This window comes from Cucurbita moschata, unplaced genomic scaffold (assembly GCF_002738365.1).
Source record: "Cucurbita moschata cultivar Rifu unplaced genomic scaffold, Cmos_1.0 Cmo_Scf00031, whole genome shotgun sequence".
In the NCBI taxonomy this organism is placed as follows: Eukaryota; Viridiplantae; Streptophyta; class Magnoliopsida; order Cucurbitales; family Cucurbitaceae; genus Cucurbita; species Cucurbita moschata.
Genome location: NW_019268547.1, coordinates 1,635,729 through 1,655,290, shown reverse-complemented (window position 1 = coordinate 1,655,290; position 19,562 = coordinate 1,635,729). Strand labels below are relative to the sequence as shown.

The 19,562-nt window shown below is 34.7% G+C and overlaps 2 protein-coding genes across 2 annotated transcripts; both read right to left on the bottom strand.

Moving 5' to 3' along the window:
• Nucleotides 1-1,419: 1,419 nt before the first annotated feature.
• On the bottom strand, nt 1,420-4,125 carry LOC111464766 (berberine bridge enzyme-like 26). The gene is made up of 2 exons (XM_023108997.1): nt 3,267-4,125; nt 1,420-2,261 (listed from the first exon to the last, which is right to left on the bottom strand). Exons 1-2 carry the CDS (start codon nt 4,123-4,125, stop codon nt 1,453-1,455), a joined length of 1,668 nt encoding a protein of 555 aa, XP_022964765.1. The 3' UTR covers nt 1,420-1,452.
• Nucleotides 4,126-5,282: 1,157 nt separating this feature from the next.
• LOC111464765 (berberine bridge enzyme-like 18) lies at nt 5,283-18,349 on the bottom strand. The gene is made up of 3 exons (XM_023108996.1): nt 18,261-18,349; nt 6,442-7,286; nt 5,283-6,256 (listed from the first exon to the last, which is right to left on the bottom strand). Exons 1-3 carry the CDS (start codon nt 18,347-18,349, stop codon nt 5,472-5,474), a joined length of 1,719 nt encoding a protein of 572 aa, XP_022964764.1. The 3' UTR covers nt 5,283-5,471.
• Nucleotides 18,350-19,562: the final 1,213 nt, after the last annotated feature.

Sequence of the window (19,562 nt, the reverse complement as noted above, 5' to 3'; positions counted from 1 at the left end):
AATGCAACTATCCTACGCATGTGTCATGGTCTTTACTTGTGATGTCGTCGTCAGTCCTACAAGGGTGTCTTGCCTTTACCTAAAAAATAGAAGTAGCACATGGCTTGAGTATTTAAAAAAATACTCAGTAAGTGACCCCACTATTGGAGTTCGGGAATGCAAACACATGCAACTCATGATTAGAGACCTATCTTTAAAATCATCATAGAGGTGGACTCCAGTCCGGACATATTGGATGTGTAGTACTTTCCTACACACGGCCCACACGTGCTAGCATGAACCCACCAGGCAGTTCGCACACCCCCAGGGCCCATCATAGTCGGGCTAGTTGACTGTCTGGAGGTACAACAAACCCTCGAATATCATGCAAAGCATGATGATGAGCATCATCATCATAGTGTACACCTCTGTACTCATCATCATAAATAAGGAAGTAAGCTGATGTAAATGAACACACAATACACATAAGATTCCTATAATTGTAATCTGAAATTATTCTTATGTCACAACCTTGTAGATCGTGCACATATCGCTCTAGGTAATATGCATGCATAGGCCTTCATACATTCATCATCAATAGCATCATTTAGAGTTAGGTGTTAGGAAAACTCTTCATCATAATGCAACATGGCATCTTGTACATGCACATCATCATAATATGAGATATCATCATATTGTGTCATATCGTTATCATACATCTTATGTCATCATGTCATAATGAATCATCAACATATCGTATCAATTCACATCATCATATCATCATAACGTTATCATAATACATCATTATATCATATAAATCCACATCATCATAACATCATAACATCATCGTAATACCTCGTCATATCATAAAATTTCATCATCATCAGATTATATAAGACTACATTACACATGCAAGGACCATAGGGCATAAATCAAGTCTTCCAACCGAACTGATAGTAAGGCCACTTACTTGAATGACCTTAGCCGACGTTCTCCCTAAACTCGAATACATTTGATTTTGTCTCTCGAAATTGTTCCAAGTATGGTCGAGTGTTTCACCCTCTTAGAACATTCACCTAATTCTTTAGCAATTCTAATTTCCTAATTACCTTAAATAAAGTCAAATTCAGTTTTGGGAGGTTCGAAAAGGTTGGAATTGATGTCCAAAATGCCAACTTGAGCTGGATAAGTTGTTTTTGAGATGAGGAGTCGAGTGAAGCCGAGCCGAACCGAACCGAGGGAGACGGTGGCTGCAGACAAGACATGTGTCAGTCTTGAGTACTGAAATAAAAAGCATCACACTTCTGTTGTCAGGTACTGAAATAAAATTCAAAAGTTAATCAGATGGCAGGCCAAACCAATTAAAATTTGGAGATACTCTACTTTATTGCAAGACACATACTGAGAGGTTCTGAAATAAAATTAAAATAAACAACACACTTGTGTCGGGTACTCCAATAAAATTATCTTTGATCACATGGCCAAACCAATTAAATTTGGGAGATACTCCATTTTATCACAAGCCACATCATTGCCTGAAGATATCTTTACTTGGGCTGCAACCGGCGGTATGCTTTGTTCATGCCGGAATAAATTATAGGGATCCACCTTAGTTTTCACTTCCACAAGCCTCTCAAAATTATCTCCAAAATACTTCAAACCCCAAACGCCCGCTTCCTCGTAGCTCGTCGGAATCCCCTCCTCGTTGTTTCTTCCAATGTCAAGGTCTCTATAATTGACATACGCCGCCTTGGGCGATTTCGACACGAACGGAGTCATGTAATCGTAGAGCTCTCGGGTCCATTCCAAGTGTCTCGAGTCACCTTCGAGCGTATCCCATGTGACGTAATAGGCGATTTTGATGGGATATCTAGCTCGGTGTGGGGAGGGAGTGTCGGTTTCCGAAAACTTGTTCATTTTGCCACCATAAGGGATGAGTACGAGCTGCACTGTCTGAATGCCTTTGGCATTGAACCTTTCCCATATGCCGTGGAGGGCGGTTTGTGAGATGGGTTCAGTGGCATAATCGGATTTGGTTTTGTATCTGCCATTGGTGAGTGGGGTTCGGTCTAGTAAGAAATTCATGTCCTTTGCTGTCACGAACCCACTTGCTGGATATGCCATTGATTCAACCCAGTTGGATTCTACACAATCTTCCATTCTCAATCCAACCTCTGGAAAATTGTTCTCCATTATGGAAATAACCTCTTCTGCTCTTCCTAGAAAGAGGGAGTACAAAAATACTCCCATTATTCTTCCTCCTCCTTCGCCTGAATTTGCAGCTGCGTCGAGGTTACAAAATATAATTAGTATCTCGACTTTCAAAAGTGTCTAAAAATTTCTTGAACAATATTACACACGGGAGGAAATCAAGGATAAAAAAATTTAAAAAGTAATTGATGTATTAAAGTAAAGTTAAGAATTTTATGATGTAGGATTCTAAATTCTGATCCACATCAGGGTATTACCATGGTAACACAGCGACACTATTTCTAGTAAGATGTGGTTTTGGGATGAGCATGCGACACTCGAATAAAGGAAGAATACATAAATGAACGGTAAACATATTTGAATGAGAGTAATTTTGAGGATAGGATAATTAAAAATAATTAAAAGAATTGAAAGTTAGTATCTATATCAAGAAGGTGAACCTTCCTGTTCCGTGGCTCTATCATATAAACTTCAAACTTAAACGTGCTTTACTTGGATCTATTCAATGTTGGATGACCTTCTAGTAAATTTCATAGGAAGCATGTCAATCATAACGAAATTTATTCAATGTTAGATGACCTTCTAGTAAATTTTATATACGTTTTTATTCCGTTTGGGAGTGTCACAACTTTAGTTGGTCTGCATTTTAAGATAAGATAATTATTTAAATAAGTGAATCCGATCACAAATAAAACTTTTTTTTTTCATGAGAAGATTTCTCTTTTCTTTTCTGTTTTCATTTTCTTCTCACAAATTTAGTTGACCTATTTTTACTCCGTCCATTGTTTCTCTTCAAAAGTCAACACGGCACACAGGTAGATTTCAAATCTTAATCCAAATCATGAACATTGAGGGTTACAAAATGTAAGTTTAAATTTTTTTAAAAATATGTTGGATTCGTTAAAGAACTTGTTAACAAGTAATAAAATTTAGAATTTAAGAACTTTTAGATACAATAATCATTTGAGTTTTATTGGTTTTATAAGATTTTATGATTAGATGCATTAAGAAAATTTAAAAAAAAAAAAAATTGAAAACCAAAAACATATATTTTAAAGAGGGAAAGTCAACATAACCTGTAACCATGGCGCCAATGAAGAGTCGTTCATCAATCTCAGGTGCTACAAGCTGCCATTTATGAACCAAGTTGGTGGAGTTTTGGTCCCAAATCCTAAAAGCCGTAAAGGAAGTAACAATGGATGGAACAGGAACCAACTTCAATTTCCATGCCACAACAATCCCAAAGCTTCCTCCACCACCCCCTCTAATGGCCCAAAACAAATCCTCCCCCATTGAATCCCTATCAACAAGCCTCCCATTTGCATCCACAACTTGAGCATCCACCACATTGTCCACCGCCAGCCCATATTTCCTAACCATCAGCCCATACCCACCACCGCTAAGAAACCCACCAACGCCCACATTCGGCTGCACACCACCAGGAAACCCAAAGCCTGACGTTTCCAACCCAAGTTTGTAATACAGCTCCCCCATGCTCGCCCCGGATTCAACCCATGCAGTGTTGTCGTCTGTGTCAACACTCACCGAATTAAGCTTCGCCATATCAATCAGCACAAACGGCACGCCATGCGCAACGTAAGACAAGCCCTCGAAGTCATGACCTCCGCTACGCACTCTGATGTGCACGCCATGATTCTTGGCGCAAATGACCCCCCCTTGAACATGGGAAGCTTGAGATGGGTTAATTATGGCAAATGGTTTAGGGGTATCAGGGCCCGAGAATCTAAGGTTTCGAACCGTGAAATTTAGAACCGAAGAGTACGTGGAAGAAGATGGAGTGTTAATGAGAATTGGATTCGAGTCGTCGTTAGAAACACAACGAAGAAAATCATCGAGATTTCCTCCGAAAGAATCCGATATTGCAAAAAATAAAAGAAGAGTTACCAAATTCAAATAGTTTATGATATTATCCATTTCTCATCCAACAATTACAGTCCATGGAGTTGCTTAAATATGATGAACAAGCAAACATGTAATTCACGTGCAAGGATTACAGTCCATGGAACAAGCAAACACGTACTTCACGTGGTTATTTATATATACATTGTTGGTTTGAAATGATTCTCCCCTTAATCAAAGAAATGTAATAGAAAAAAATGTTAAATTGTTTAAAATAGAGTAAATGTTTCTGATATATTTATTTATTCATTTTGTTTTTTATTCATAATTCATAATTATTCAATATAATTTTAGATAAAATATATTAGAATTTCTCACCAAACTAATTTTCTATTCATCTAATTTTGTGTCCAATTTTAATAGTTCTTCTAGAAGTGTGACTCATAATAAAAAATCTTTATGTAGCTTGGTGAGAAATTCTAAAAATTTTTAGACAACATTTGATAAAATAAAATATTTAAAATCATTTATTTTCCACCTTACGAGAAAGATGACGAATCAAAAGTAAAAAGAATCATAAAAAAAAAAAAAAAAAAAACTTTCACAGTCGCTTTTCAACTGATGCAAAGATAAAAATTACACAAATAATTCGTAAAATGAATTATTAGATATATGCATAATGTATTAACCTTCGATACAATATGTTTTTTATTCAAAATAACATAAATGTATGTATAAATTATAACGAATAAACCTATCTTAAGTCATATTTTTCGGACTAAGAATGATGGTTGGTTAGTTTATTTGCATTACAAATAATAGGTTTAAAAATGATATAAAATAATTATTTTTCAGCTTATTCATGTTATATAAAATATATGAATAATGAACTGTTAGTTTATTCGTATTATAGAGAATGTATTTATAAAAATTAAGAAATATTCAGGTTTTTTTTTATTATGAAGTTTATGAAATAAAAATATATATATTTGGAACAAAAACTAAACAAAATAATAAAATAGATTAAAAGAATCTAAAAAAAATTAATCCAACCCAAAAATAATAATGCAATCTAACTCGACCTCTATAAATCTGGTTGTCGAGTTCAATGTACACCTGTAACAAGTAAACTGAGCTACAATTGGTTCTTGGGTTGGTGGAACTAAGTAATTTAATGACTATCATTTTCCTTCTCAAATAACTGTCATTTCCATCGATTCAAATAAGATTACTACGGAGGACTCGTTCATCTACTAATTTATTTCCATTACCACGTCCAATCTTACACCATCCTACATATAAAACCCATATTTTATGAAAGATACATAAGAAAATTGAACTAAATTACATTATTATCCCAAAGCAAATACCCTAGACATAGTAATCTTTAGCTAGAGATATTGCGTTGCACTAGGCATGGTCTAGTAAGACACATCCGGGCATGAAGCCATCTTTGCTTGGATTACTCCCATCGGTGCTGCCGGTGGTATGCTTTCCTCATGCTGGAAGAAGTTAAAAGGATCGACCTTCGTCTTCACTTCCACTAACCTTTCAAAATTAATCCCAAAATATCGATACCCCCAAACGCTTGCTTCGTCATAGCTAGTCGGGATCCCGTCCTCGTTGTTTCTTCCAATGTCAAGGTCTTTGTAATTCATATACGCAGCTCTCGGCGATCTCGACACGAAAGGAGTCATGTAATCGTGGAGCTCACGGGTCCATTCCAAGTGTCTCGAATCAGCATCGGGTCGGTGCCATGTAACGTAGTAGCCAATGTGTATGGGATGGCTAGCTCGATGTGGGTTGGGGGTAGCTGTTTCAGAAATCTCATTCATTTTACCTCCAAAAGGGATCAGTATGAGCTGCACTGTTTCTAGTTCTTCAATTTTGAACCTTTCCCATATGCCATTGAGGGCAGTTTCTGAGATGGGTTTGGTGGCGTAATCAGATTTCATTTTGTATCTGCCAGTGATGAGTGGGGTTCTATCGAGCAAGAGCTCCAAGTTTTCAGGAGAGACATACTCACTTGCTGAAAAGGCCATTGCTTCAACCCAACTTATTTCGAGACAGTCTTCTTTCTTGAGCTCCAGCTCTGGGAAAGCCTTCTTCATAAGAGAAACAAGCTCAGCTGCCTTTCCAAGAAATAAGGAGAAGAATGAAGCCTTCATAACTCTTCCACCTCCCTCTCCCTCGCTTGAATTTGAAGCTGGTAAGATATTTTCGAATTAGTTAAGTTGATTCAACTAAAGAAATGTCAACTCAAACCAATTCTCCTTTTGTTGAGGTGTTTTTTTCTTTTTTAAATTAATTGAATAAAATCTAACCAATAATTTTGGGTTAGAAAATAAGTGAGCTTAGTTCTCGAATGTGTGACGAAAGAATTAAGCAAACCTGTGACCCAAGCGGTGATGAACAGATCTTCATCTACCTTGGGCGCAACGTACTGCCACCGATGGATTAGCTTAGCTGCGTTGAGGTCCCAACTTTTATGAACAGCAAACGACGTAACCGTTGGAGGAACTCGAACCAACTTCAACTTCCATGCCAAAACAATCCCAAAGCTTCCGCCACCACCACCTCTAATAGCCCAAAACAAATCCTCTCCCATTGAATCTCTATCAAGAAGCTTCCCATTTGCATCAACAAGATATGCATCCACCACATTGTCCACGGCCAGACCATATTTTCTAACCAGCATCCCTAACCCACCACCGCTGAAGAACCCACCAAGCCCAATGCTAGCCGTGAACCCGGCTGGAAATGCAAGGGTTCGACTTTTCTCGCCGATTTTGTAATACAATTCGCCCACAGTCGCCCCGGATTGAGCCCATGCAGTCTCGTTGTCAACGTCGATAGTAATTGAATTAAGGTTGATCAAATCGATCAACACGAATGGGACATTAGAGACGTAAGAACGACCTTCGAAGTCGTGGCCGCCGCTGCGAGTTCGGATTTGGAGGCCATGAGTTTTGCAGCAAATGACTGTGGCTTGGACTTCAGAAGGTTGCCATGGTGTGACGATGGCGACCGGTTTGGGCGTATGGGATTCAGCGAATCTGAGGTTTCGAATCGAGAAATTTAGAACGTGAGGGTAAGAGGAAGAAGATGGAGTGTGAATTAGAGTTGAATTTGAATGATGGTTTGAGGAATGAAGAGAAATACAGTGAAGAAAATCTTGAAGATTGTCACTTCCACAAACCCATGATGCAAATGATAGAAGAAGAAGAGAGATGAAACTAAAATTGCTCCAATAAATTTTCATTTCTATTTCCTTCTTGCAGATCTTGTGCAAACAAGTTGTTAATTATTTATAATAGTATGCAATGTGTATTTAATAGAATATTTATAATTCGACCCCAGGTTAGATTTTTTTTCGATTTGAATTAAGTTTGAATTTTTAGAAAACAAAAATTTGAGTCAGTTTGCTGGTTGATATATTTTTTTGGTTGGATCAACTCGATCAATCGAAAATAGGGATTACAATCAAATCCAACCCTGCCCTATCTTAAGTCTATTGTGAAAATTAAGAATATTTGAAACTTACCATTGATGTCAATATAATAATCCAAAAAAATAAAAATAAAAAAAGAAAAGGAAAATTTTTCCCGTGTTATTTAAGACGAGAAGTGGGGAGTTGACCTCCACGGTAAAAGAGAGGTCTCTCGCTTCATTTTAGCAAACCACTTGAACAATTTGAAGTCAATTGGAAAATGCATTTATTACCGCTCTAGACAAGCATTTTGGCTGATTCGGATTGAGTGTGATACGCTCGGACCCTTTCCTTTTAGTTTCAACTCTTCGGCCTTCTAGTTTCAACTTTTAAAAAACGTTTAAAATTAGTATGACTACCATTTAGCTGGTTTAAATTATTTATTAACAATTAGGCTTAGGTAGTGTAAATTACGAGGAGTAAGTTTTTATGCATAATTAGGGTTAGCTAGTTTAAACTCGGAGGAGTAAGTTTTTATGCATAATTAAGCGTAATAGTTTAAAGTATTATAGGTAAGTTTAAATTATTTTATGTAAAATTAGGTGGGTCAATTACCACATTAGAATTCTAATGGATGATTGTGGGACTCCTTAGTTATAATTAAATTTCACAGAGCATCGTTAAGCTAGTATCAAGTATCATCAAGCATCAAGGAGTCGTAGTAGCTCCGGCCTAGGCCAACCAAGTAGTGGCCTTACTATTAGTTTGGTTATAATTGTATGCTATATGATGACATGTGCCCGTGGCTTCGCACGTGTCATATGCTCGTTATATGTGAAAGGTTATGAAATATATGTGTACATATGATATGTGAATGAGATGATATATGCGATGACATGATATCTTTACAATACGATATGTTAAGATATGATATGCTTGACGACAGGCTCGTGATATAATATATGAATGTTATGTTATATGTTATGATGTAGTATGATTGACGATACAACACATGTTGTGACACGACATACAATATAATATGTGCATAATATGATATGAAACGTTCAAAGAAATAATATGATTATGATATGACATATATTGACATGATTATATATATGATATGATTGACATGCAATATGTTGTATCCGGATAATGCACAACCGTGATATATGTTGAAAGGATTGCTACCGGACTTTTAATTCCACCAATATGATATAACATTATAATGCAAATTGAGAACTTTAATGTATTAATTGCCAACTTAAACATGGAAGTAATTGCCCTTGTTATTATTTTTATTATATCATTAATATCCTTATAGAGCTAATAGTTTGATGGCTCATGGCATGTCCAAAAAAAAAAAGGATAGCTAGGTCCTCGAGAACCGTGATATCGAAGAAAAACTCGTGAAATTGATTGTCACGGTAAGTTAATTTCCAACTCGTTCGTTTTATGTCTGTCTATTCAAAATTTTTTTACGGTTCTTTCTCTTTGATGTTAGGAAAAATTATAATAACTATAAAAATAAATGTCGAAATTGATTGTCGTGTTTTATGAATTTACCCTATGAGTCCGTCATCAAAAAAGAGCTAAGAATCAAAATTAAACAAACTATCCGTGAATTTGGGAAAGAAAGAGTATATACATCAAGATATTTTTTTATTTTCAATAATTGGGCTATAAGGTATCTCATCCTTGTAGTCATCTTGTTTTACGAATATCATCAAGATGATGGATCTAAGGTTGAACTGGACTGTAAGGGACAAATTTAGGCTAGTACCAAGAATAATTACTAACTCCAGCCTAGGCCGACCAAGTAAGTGACTTTTCTACTGATTTGGTTGGATCTATTGTTTGAAGTACGAACGATGCGTGTCCTGTGACCCCTCGCATACCATGCCTTGTGATTGTTTAATGCATGTTTGTTACTTTATTTGTGTGATGTGAGTATGTTACGTGATAGAGTTTGTTATGTTATATTATAATGTAATTACGAGACATGTTATGCTACGGAATATCACGTCGACATGTTTATGCTATGAAAAGTGTTGGACTGCATGTCATACACTATATTATGAGATGACATGATGTGTACAAATTATGTACGGAAGGAACGAAAGCATAAGGATAAGATACGCTAATTTGAAAAACAAAAATAAGTTTTGTAAAAACTATTTTCTTTTAAGATCTCTTAGCGCAACCAAAAAATTGTTAGTGACAAAAGTTTTAATTAGGTTCATAATTGAGAAATTAACGACATTAATATGTTCTCTTAAAATTTTAAATTAAGTAAATGTGTTTTAATAAATAAATTAATTTAGTTATTATCATCATCATTAAAGCTATTAAGAGAGAGTAATTGTTTTCCTTTTTAGAGATAGAGATGAACATCAAAACCAATTTCATAAAAACTTATTAAAACACTCTCAAAATTTAAGTAATAAATTTGAATTGTCATATTAATATTTAATATATAGAGAAAATATATTTAATTTGAAGTGTTTAAAATTAATATTTAATATATTAGATATGTTAAATATAAGTGAAGAAAATCATATTAATTTGAAGGGTTCCAATTAATATTTAATATATTAGATATATTAAAAAAAATTATATTTATTGTATTTGATACAATTAAATATTAAATCAATTAATGTATTATATACATTAAATAAAAATATATTTGAAATTTGAATGAGATTCAAATTAATTGAATATGATATCTTAATATCTAAATATGATTTATATAAAGTATAATATCCTAATATATTAAATATGTAAATATATTATTTGGAAATATTCTCCGAGAGTCCCTATAAATACGACCTTCGAGTTGAGCCAAAGATATATCAATCTCTTCCACTTTCTCTGGAGAATGAAATTACATATCCGGAGAATTCTCGAAACTCTTTCTCCAATCCCTTTGGGATTTTCTTTCAAGAGGCTCCCACAAGCCTTGACCTTGTATTCGAGTCATAGTAAGGAAGATCTTGTAGAATGTTGAAGAACTTCCGCATAGTTGGAATACTCCGAGGAGTCTTGTAGACTAGGGTTTCTACAAGGTAGAGTTCTTACTCTTCCATTTATTGCTTTGTTTTTTCTTAATAAAAATCAAAATGGTTCCCAATGCTTCCGCTACGTGAATGAAGAGTTCATTCCCTTCAATTGGTATCAGAGCTTATTGACTTTTATTTTGAATTAAAAGTAGTATGGTCGGTGTTTGATTTCAAACCATATGTGATATGTGTATATGTGTAATATTCTTTTGTAAAATTTATTGTTTTTGGCATATCGATGTGGTATTAGATTTACGGATTTGTTAGACAAAATGTATACGGTTACGTTTATTCTAAATTGAAAAGAGACGGCGGCGGCCATGACGGCTTTTATCAATTGGCGGTATAGTTTAGGGATTTTTGAAACCTTAATTTTATTATATCTAGAATTGTTTCCCGAGTAAAAGATCTACATTTAGAATTTTTTATTAAGAAAAATATGTATATTTGAAATTGTTCCCATAACAAGAAAAATATATATTAAATTTGGAAGGGTTCCAATATAAAGATTTCTAACTCTAATTATTATTAGATTTGAAAGGGTTCTAAAAGGAAAGATGTTAAAATTTAATTTTAATTTGGAATGGTTCCAAAATAAAAGAATTTATTACTTAAATTATTGTAATTTAATCTAATTTCAATTTCTAGAATAAGCCAAATATGCCGGTCAAATTTGCTTTGTTTTTTAAAAAAAAAAAATTAATTATGCATATGACGTAGTTTTAAATTAATTGATTGAATGCATAATATATATCATTTAGGTTAAAATCCCGCCATAGGTGAAGCATAATCATGCATTTGATTTATTTTTGGATATAAATGTTATATTTGGAAAAGATTGATTAAGTTGCTTCTAAATAGAATTAATATGATTTCTTAAAAAGTATTCTACATATACATTTTTAGTATAATTGTTATACTTGAAAATAAATTGGAAAATTAAATTAAAATATTTATTTCTTAAATTGAATGCATGATATTTACTTAATAAAATGAGGGCACGTTCTAATATGATTAGAACTTTTTTAATAATCTATTAAATTGTATTTCAAAAAATTTAAAATGTTAGAATTTTAAGATTATTCCATAAGTGAATTACTTTTTAATAGGATTAAAATCGGTTTAATTCACGTATGTTCTTTGATGTAGTAATTAATAGTTAATTAAAGATTAATGAATTTTTAAGTAAAAATGGGCTATAAGGAAACTCTGTCTAAGGAAGGTTCCGGCTAGGCTGAGGTATTTAAGCTGACAGAAATGGAACATCTCTACTTAGGAATTGACCGAAGAGTTGAATTAGTCAAATTTTATTTAATTTCATTAAGCAGGCTCATAAGTGAATTCACGTTAAAAACAATCCAACCAACATAAAGGGTTATGAAAGGGTAGATTGGAAACTTAGATAAATGGGATTAGCCTAATTTGTCTGAGTAATAGAAAACCCTATTTCAAAATACTTAGTGGAAAAAGACGTATGTAAAAATATCAAAATATTAAGGACACATGTCAAGATATCCTACGTTCTCTATTATTGATTCACACCGTGAGATTCATGCGGGGTCTCGTGGCGACATTTGGACCGTCCCCCTACGGAAGGTGTTTGCATGAGTCAATATCAAGGTGAATCTTGAGAAAGTATTTATAGTAAATGGGAGAAGGAAATGTGTCAACATATCCTATGGTCTCCATCATTGGTTCATAACGTGAGATCCATGCGGACCTCGTGGCGGCTTTTGGACCGTCCCCCTACGGAAGGTGTTTGCATGGGTCAATATGAGAGTAAACTCTTGATAAGGATAAGATAGTAATTTTATTTTCAATACTTGACCTACCCTAGGATGACACTTGTTGGGATAAAATTACAATATCTAAAATGATGGGTAAATTTACCAAGAGATCATTAAGATTGTTAATGATGTTCTTGACCCAACTAATGGTAACTAAATATTATAAGAATAAGAGTATTCTGGTATAATGTTTGGTTGAGATTGTCTCTTTTTAGTGAAGGAACACTTGACCTACCTACGGCGACACTCGTTCTAATCAATAAAATACTATACCATTACAGTGTTCACTTTATAAAATTGTTTGTTCTTACGCTGAAATTGAATGGATAGTTGATTGTTTGTAATTAAATAATATTTTATATATTTCAAATATTATGTTTAAATTCTCTCTATCGTTTAATTTTCATTACTAATAAGTCAGATTGAGAAAATTTTAATACTTAGAAAAATAATATTAGCACTATATGGGTAATATATAATTTATTTATTTATTTATTTGTCTTTATTGAGAAATGTTCTCGAGACCTATTGCCAATGTGAATCGAATTGTTCGAAGAACAATATGATTGGTGAATCAAAGATGATGAGTTACTTTAAAATATTAAAGTTTATATTTTCAAAATTGTTTGAAAATATGTTCGGCTCGAGTACAATTAGTATGTGTTAAAATGTTAACACTTACTATGCTACGAAACACTGAGATATTCATGATTAGAGAATCAAGAATAAAAGGACAAATTGTTTTCTCCAAAAGATGATACTTGTCTTTGGCAATTCTAATTAATGTCAAATTGAATACAATGACTCTCCCATATGTCAACTACCTACGGTTCAAAATTACACTAATAACTTTTAATTTTTCATACCATTGATAATATTGAAGGGTAAATGAAATAATCAAAACTATTATTAAAATTAAATAATTAATTATGAGACTTAAAAGGGCATAGAACTCAAGAATCAACATATGACCCACACACATACACATGGATCAACTAGGCAAGCACCATCACTGTACTCTCTAAGTCTGACTATACACTTGTGTGCATACTCACGTGACCGAGACCGATAGAAAGAAAGTGAATGCAAATAAAATATCATAAATGTACACGTTTGCACAATGTATGACTACGGAAGTACTCCGTGACTAAATGATCACACAATATGCATGAAGTTCCACTAACACTTCAGTATTTGATGATTTGGTGCAACGGTTAACTATTCTATTATCCATGTATAACACACAACCGTTCCTTCTCTATATTATGGTAGCATGTGCCTTACACATAGTTATGATTAATCATCCACAAATGTGCATTCCTCACCTAATCGTTGATTTCAATGATACAATTAAAAACATCATGCATTCATACATTAAACAATTTATTGAATCAAGCTCATAGGTATCTACCAGCTCTCTTTAGTCGTAATGCACAATAGATATAACAAATACGGTCCACAATTCACAACCACAAAATTTATGTCATTTTTCTTGATGTTTTTCTCTCATTAACGAGAATTGGATTGTAACGGTCCAGACCACCGCTAGCACATATTGTCCTCTTTGGGCTTCTCCTCAAGTCTTTAAAAGCTCACACCATTATAAAGGATGACCAATGTGAGACATCACAATCCACCCCCCTTTGGAGTCCAGGATCCTCGTTGGCACTCGTTCCTTTCTCTAATTGATGTGCATATCGTACCAAATCCACCCCGTCTTTACTGGCACACCTCCTCGTGTCTACCCCCTTCGGGGAACAGTGAGAAGGCTGGCACATCATCCGGTGTCTGGCTCTGATACCATTTGTAATGGCCCAGACCACCTGATATGGAAATCAACCCAAGGGAAAGTATGGAACGGATTACATTGATGATCAAGATCAAGAGTAAAGAAAACTCGTTTCTAAACTCGTGATTCGAATCACTCCACAAGAGGTTTGATCAATACCACTTGAATGACTCTTCATGCAAGTTCTAAACACAAGAATTTGCAAAGAAAGTTTAGCTTTCAACAAAGCTAAAATAGAAATTCTATTCTTAATTCCAAAATCTGATGTCCAATCAAAGAAAAGAAGGCTTTATATAGCCTTTACAACCTTAATCTATGTCATACATAACTCTCAAATTAAATGGGCTAGTAAATGAGAAATACCCATAACCTCCATATAAAAATGGTTAGTTAATGGTGGAATATAGTAACCTATGTGGGTTACAATATAACTAACTCTTATATTTAAAACTAGCTTAAATATGACAACAAATAGTTAAACTATAATTAAATAATTGAAATAATAAAATGTGCTTATTAGTCATCCTTGGACTATTTGATAAATTCAGCGGAGTTCAATAAATGCAACTTAAAGTGCATTTAATTCATCTCTATCTTGAAGCTCAACTTTGCATAACATATAAGGGAGATCTCTAACGTCTTCTAGAATTTCCTTTGATGAGCTCACCATAGCTTGAATATAACTGTATAAGGTTTGTTGTAGCTTCTTGGCTCTCGTCCTTGTAATTGGACCTTGAGGTATGGAAATTCCTTGATCGTGGTTCATATCATTCTCCCCCTCTTGAGAAGGATTCGTCCTCGAATCCAAGCCATCACCTGCATCAAAAGGACTCAAATCAACAACATTAAAAGTTGCACTAACACCGTACTTACCTGGTAAATCAATTTTATAAGCATTGTTGTTGATGCACTCAAGAACTTGAAAAGGTCCATCTCCTCGTGGTAAAAGCTTAGATTTTCTTTGAGTAGGAAATCTTTCTTTTCGGAAATGCACCCAAACCCAATCTCCTGGCTTGAAGATGACAATCTTACGTCCTTTATTAATTCGGGTGGCAACCTTGGAATTTTGTTTCTCAATTTGTTCTTTTACTTGCTTGTGCAGTTTATGAACAAACTCAACCTTGGCATTTGCATCAAAATTCACAAATTCTTTTGACGGTATAGGTAACAAGTCAATGGGGGTTAAAGGATTAAAGCCATAAACAATTTCAAATGGTGTGCATTTAGTAGTGCTATGAACAACCCTATTATATGCAAATTCTATAAATGGCAAACAATCCTCCCAGTCTCAAGATTCTTATCAATAATAGCCCTAAGCATAGTAGTCATGGTTCTGTTAACAACTTCAGTTTGTCCATCCGTTTGAGGATGACAAGTAGTTGAATATACGAGTTTAGTTCCTAACTTACCCCATAAAACACGCCAAAAGTGGCTTAAAAATTTGACATCACGATCACTAACGATGCTTTTAGGAATGCCATGCAATCGTACAACTTCCCCAAAAAACAGGTCTGCAATATGTTTTGCATCATCAGTTTTGTGACAAGGAATAAAATGAGCCATTTTACTAAATCGATCAACCACAACAAAGATGCTATCATAACCTTTCCTAGTCCTAGGTAAACCTAAAACAAAATCCATTGATATATCAATCCAAGGACCATTAGGAACTGGTAATGGGGAGTATAAACCATGTGGTTGAAGCCTAGACTTAGCTTGTTTACATGCTATGCAACGAGCACAAACTTTATGAACATCATGTCTCATTTTAGGCCAAAAAAAATGTTCAGAGAGCATATCATAAGTTTTAGAAACTCCATGGTGTGTCATTAAACCACCTCCATGAGCTTCCCTCACAAGTAGCTCACGTATGGAACAAGATGGTATGCAAAGTTTGCCTTTTCGGAACAAAAATCCATCTAACAACAAGTAATTATCCACAATGAGTCCTTTTTCACAAGATTCAACAAAAGGAGCAAAGAACATGTCATGTTGATACAAATCCTTTATGTGTTCAAAACCCAACAACCTAGCATTCAAAGTATTGAGGAGGACATACCTTCGTGATAAAGCATCTGCAACAGTGTTCTCCTTACCTTGTTTATATCTTATGACATAAGGGAATGTTTCAATAAATTCTAACCACTTAGCATGTCGTCTGTTGAGTTTATTTTGTACTTTCAAATGCTTTAAACTTTCATGATCCGTATGAATAATGAACTCCTTAGGCCAAAGATAATGTTGCCAGGTTTGCAATACACGAACCAAAGCATAAAGCTCTTTGTCATAAGTTGGATACCTCAAAGATGCACCAGTCAACTTCTCACTAAAGAACATTAAAGGTCTTTGATTTTGCATTAATACAGCACCTATCCCTACTCCACTAGCATCGCATTCAATTTCAAAAGTAGACTCAAAATTAGGTAACGCAAGCAAAGGAGCATAACTCAATTTTTCTTTCAAAGTATTAAAAGCAAGTTCTTGATCTTTTTCCCATATAAAGGATACATTTTTCTTAACAAGTTCATTCAATGGTGAAGCAATTATACTAAAATTCTTAATGAACCTACGGTAGAAACTTGCAAGACCATGAAAACTTCTTACCTCACTTACATTTTTAGGTGTAGGCCACTCTTTTATAGCCTTCACTTTCTCCTCATCAACCTCAACACCATTAGATGAAACTATTAACCCAAGAAAGTTAACTTTTTCCATGCAAAAGCTACATTTCTTTAAATTTACATACAAACATTCATTTCTTAAAGTAGTCAAAACATTGCGTACATGGGTAATATGATCATCTAAAGATTTAGAGTAAACAAGGATGTCATCAAAATAAACAACCACAAACTTACCTAAGTATTCTTGTAAGACATGGTTCATTAGTCTCATGAATGTACTAAATGCATTAGTTAATCCAAAAGGCATAACCAACCATTCATAAAGACCATACTTGGTTTTAAAAGCTGTTTTCCACTCATCCCCAATATGCATGCGAATTTGATGATAACCCGATTTTAAAGCAATCTTAGTAAAAAGACTACATTCATGCAATTCATCAAGCATATCATCAAATCCGGGAATTGGATGTCTATAATTTATAGTTATCTTGTTTATAGCCCTACAATCAACACACATATGCCAAGAACCATCTTTCTTAGGTACAAGAATAACTAGAACAGAACAAGGACTTAAACTTTCACGTACATGCCCTTTAGCAAGGAGTTCACTTACTTCCCTTTGTATCTCTTCAGCCTCCTTTGGATTAGTCCTATAAGCTGGTTGGTTTGGAATGGGCGCGTCAGGAATGAAGTCAATCTTGTGTTCAATCCCTCTAAGTGGTGGCAAACTACTAGGCATCTCCTCGGAAAATAAATCTTCAAACTCTTGCAAAAGCACAACAAAATCACTAGGCAAAGAAGGGTTAAGCATGTTAGTAAAGTAACAAGACCCCTTGCACATAAGTACAAGAATAGTCTGGTTAGAGAGCAAAACATTCCTAGCCTCACTTGATCTAACATACAAGCTTACCGATTTGGCTTTTCTCTCTTTTTTTTCTCTAGGCTGAGTGTTACTCTCTTGCTTTTCACTCAAGCTCTTTTTTTCACTTGATTCTTTTTCAATCTCTGCTTTTGCATCAGCCTCTTGCCTTTTCTTTTCAAGTTTGCAATGATCAATAAATACATCTTTTGGAGACAATGGGATAAGAGTAGTTTTTCTACCGTTGTGAGTAAAGGAGTATCGATTTGCATACCCATCATACATTACCCGACGATCAAATTGCCATGGCCTCCCCAGTAGTATATCTCCAACATGCATGGATACAACATCACATAAAACATCATCAACATATCTTCCAATAGTAAAAGAAACAAGAGTTTGTTGAGTATACCCCTTGACATCTCCAACACTTTAAATCCCTATTTCGAACATTAGACTTTTCTACTTTTTCTTTCCCTGTTCTAGAACTCTCCCCTTTCTCAAATTTAGCTTGAGGCTTCTCATTAATCTCTTGATTTCTATGCTTATAATCAATGTTCTTACTATCCTTTTTCCATGTAGAAGTAGAATTGGGAAAAGTGTTAGAAGAATACCGTTGAGACCTTCGTTGGATTTGCCTCTCGATCTTAATTGCAATGTGCAACAACTCCTCAATATTAGAATAAGGCTGTAAATCAATCTTGTCTGCAATCTCTATGTTCAACCCATTAAGAAACCGCGCCATGAGAGCCTCCATGTCCTCGTTGAGTTCAAGTCAATCCGTCAATGTATCCATCTCCTTGTAATAATCCTCCACAGATTTGCGTCCTTGTTTCAATGCTTGAAGCTTTTGTGCCATGTCCCGTTGAAAATATTGTGGAACAAAACGCTTCCTCAAGGACTCTTTGAACTCAACCCATGAATCAATTGGTGCTTCAAGATTTCTTCTCCTACTTGACATCAATTTATCCCACCAAATTTGAGCATATTGTTTGAATTGAGCAATGCATAACAGTACCTTCTTTTCATCACTAAAATTATGACAGTTGAACACCGACTCCACCGTTTTCTCCCATTGAAGGTACTCCTCTGGATCGGTTTTGCCATAAAACTTGGGAAGTTTTAATTTGATGCTCCCCACGTTACGATCAATTCTATCATCATAAGGAACTCATTGTTGTAAATTATGATACCTTCTTCCATGGTCTCTCCCTTGCATCAAGCCATGACCAACCGCATGTGGATTATCCTCGTGGTGATCAGAATTGTCGCCCTCATATGTATCGGTTGAGGGCGTAGGTTGTGGAATCCTCTGTCGTGCTTGATTTTGAATCTCCAATCTTCCTATTCGATCAGTCAACTCTTCTATTCCTCGAATTAGTCTTTCCATGGTTCGTTGTTGTGCTTCTCTCAATCATGCATCAGTAATGTTAGTATTGTCGTCTGCATTTTCCATGCTACAAAAGAAAGGTAAAAGAAAAAAAAAAGGACCTCACAAGCGCTCCCTCACGTGTATTCACTCGTAAATGTAGTTCACTCGTGTTTAGCACTCAACACTCGAAGCAATGTGTCACTCCCTTACAAACTCACCCTCACAATTGAGCACACACAAATCACACTCCAAAAAAAACAAATTGGGATGTGAGACAAGCTATGATATAGAGCTAAGTGCAATTCAAAGTGAATAGACAGCACACTCAACACATAAACAAGGGTATTGAAGGAGCAATCCGAATAACGACAAAGAAACGAATTAAAGAAAGAAAATGATTAAGGACTAATTTAGAAGTAGTAACATATGAGAGTTACATATAATAATCAAGAGGAAAAAAGAAAGACATTTAACATCAATATGCTTTCCTTCTTTCAATGGTTTTTTTTTTTCTGATTGGCAAAATCTAATCAATTTACCAACAAGAAAATTGATTTAGAAGATCTTAAAGAAGAACAAAGTGTTAATAAAATCCAGA

What these genes read in the sequence shown, in the direction of transcription:
- LOC111464766 (XM_023108997.1), bottom strand. Translation starts at nt 4,125, where the DNA reads ATGGATAATATCATAAACTATTTGAATTTGGTAACTCTTCTTTTATTT. An exon ending in CATTGGCGCCATGGTTACAG is followed by an intron (nt 2,262 to 3,266) that starts GTTATGTTGACT and finishes ACCTCGACGCAG; the next exon opens with CTGCAAATTCAGGCGAAGGA.
- LOC111464765 (XM_023108996.1), bottom strand. Translation starts at nt 18,349, where the DNA reads ATGGAGGCTCTCATGGCGCGGTTTCTTAATGGGTTGAACATAGAGATT. An exon ending in CCTTATTCTAATATTGAGGA is followed by an intron (nt 7,287 to 18,260) that starts GTTGTTGCACAT and finishes GAGCAATTTTAG; the next exon opens with TTTCATCTCTCTTCTTCTTC. An exon ending in CATCACCGCTTGGGTCACAG is followed by an intron (nt 6,257 to 6,441) that starts GTTTGCTTAATT and finishes ATATCTTACCAG; the next exon opens with CTTCAAATTCAAGCGAGGGA.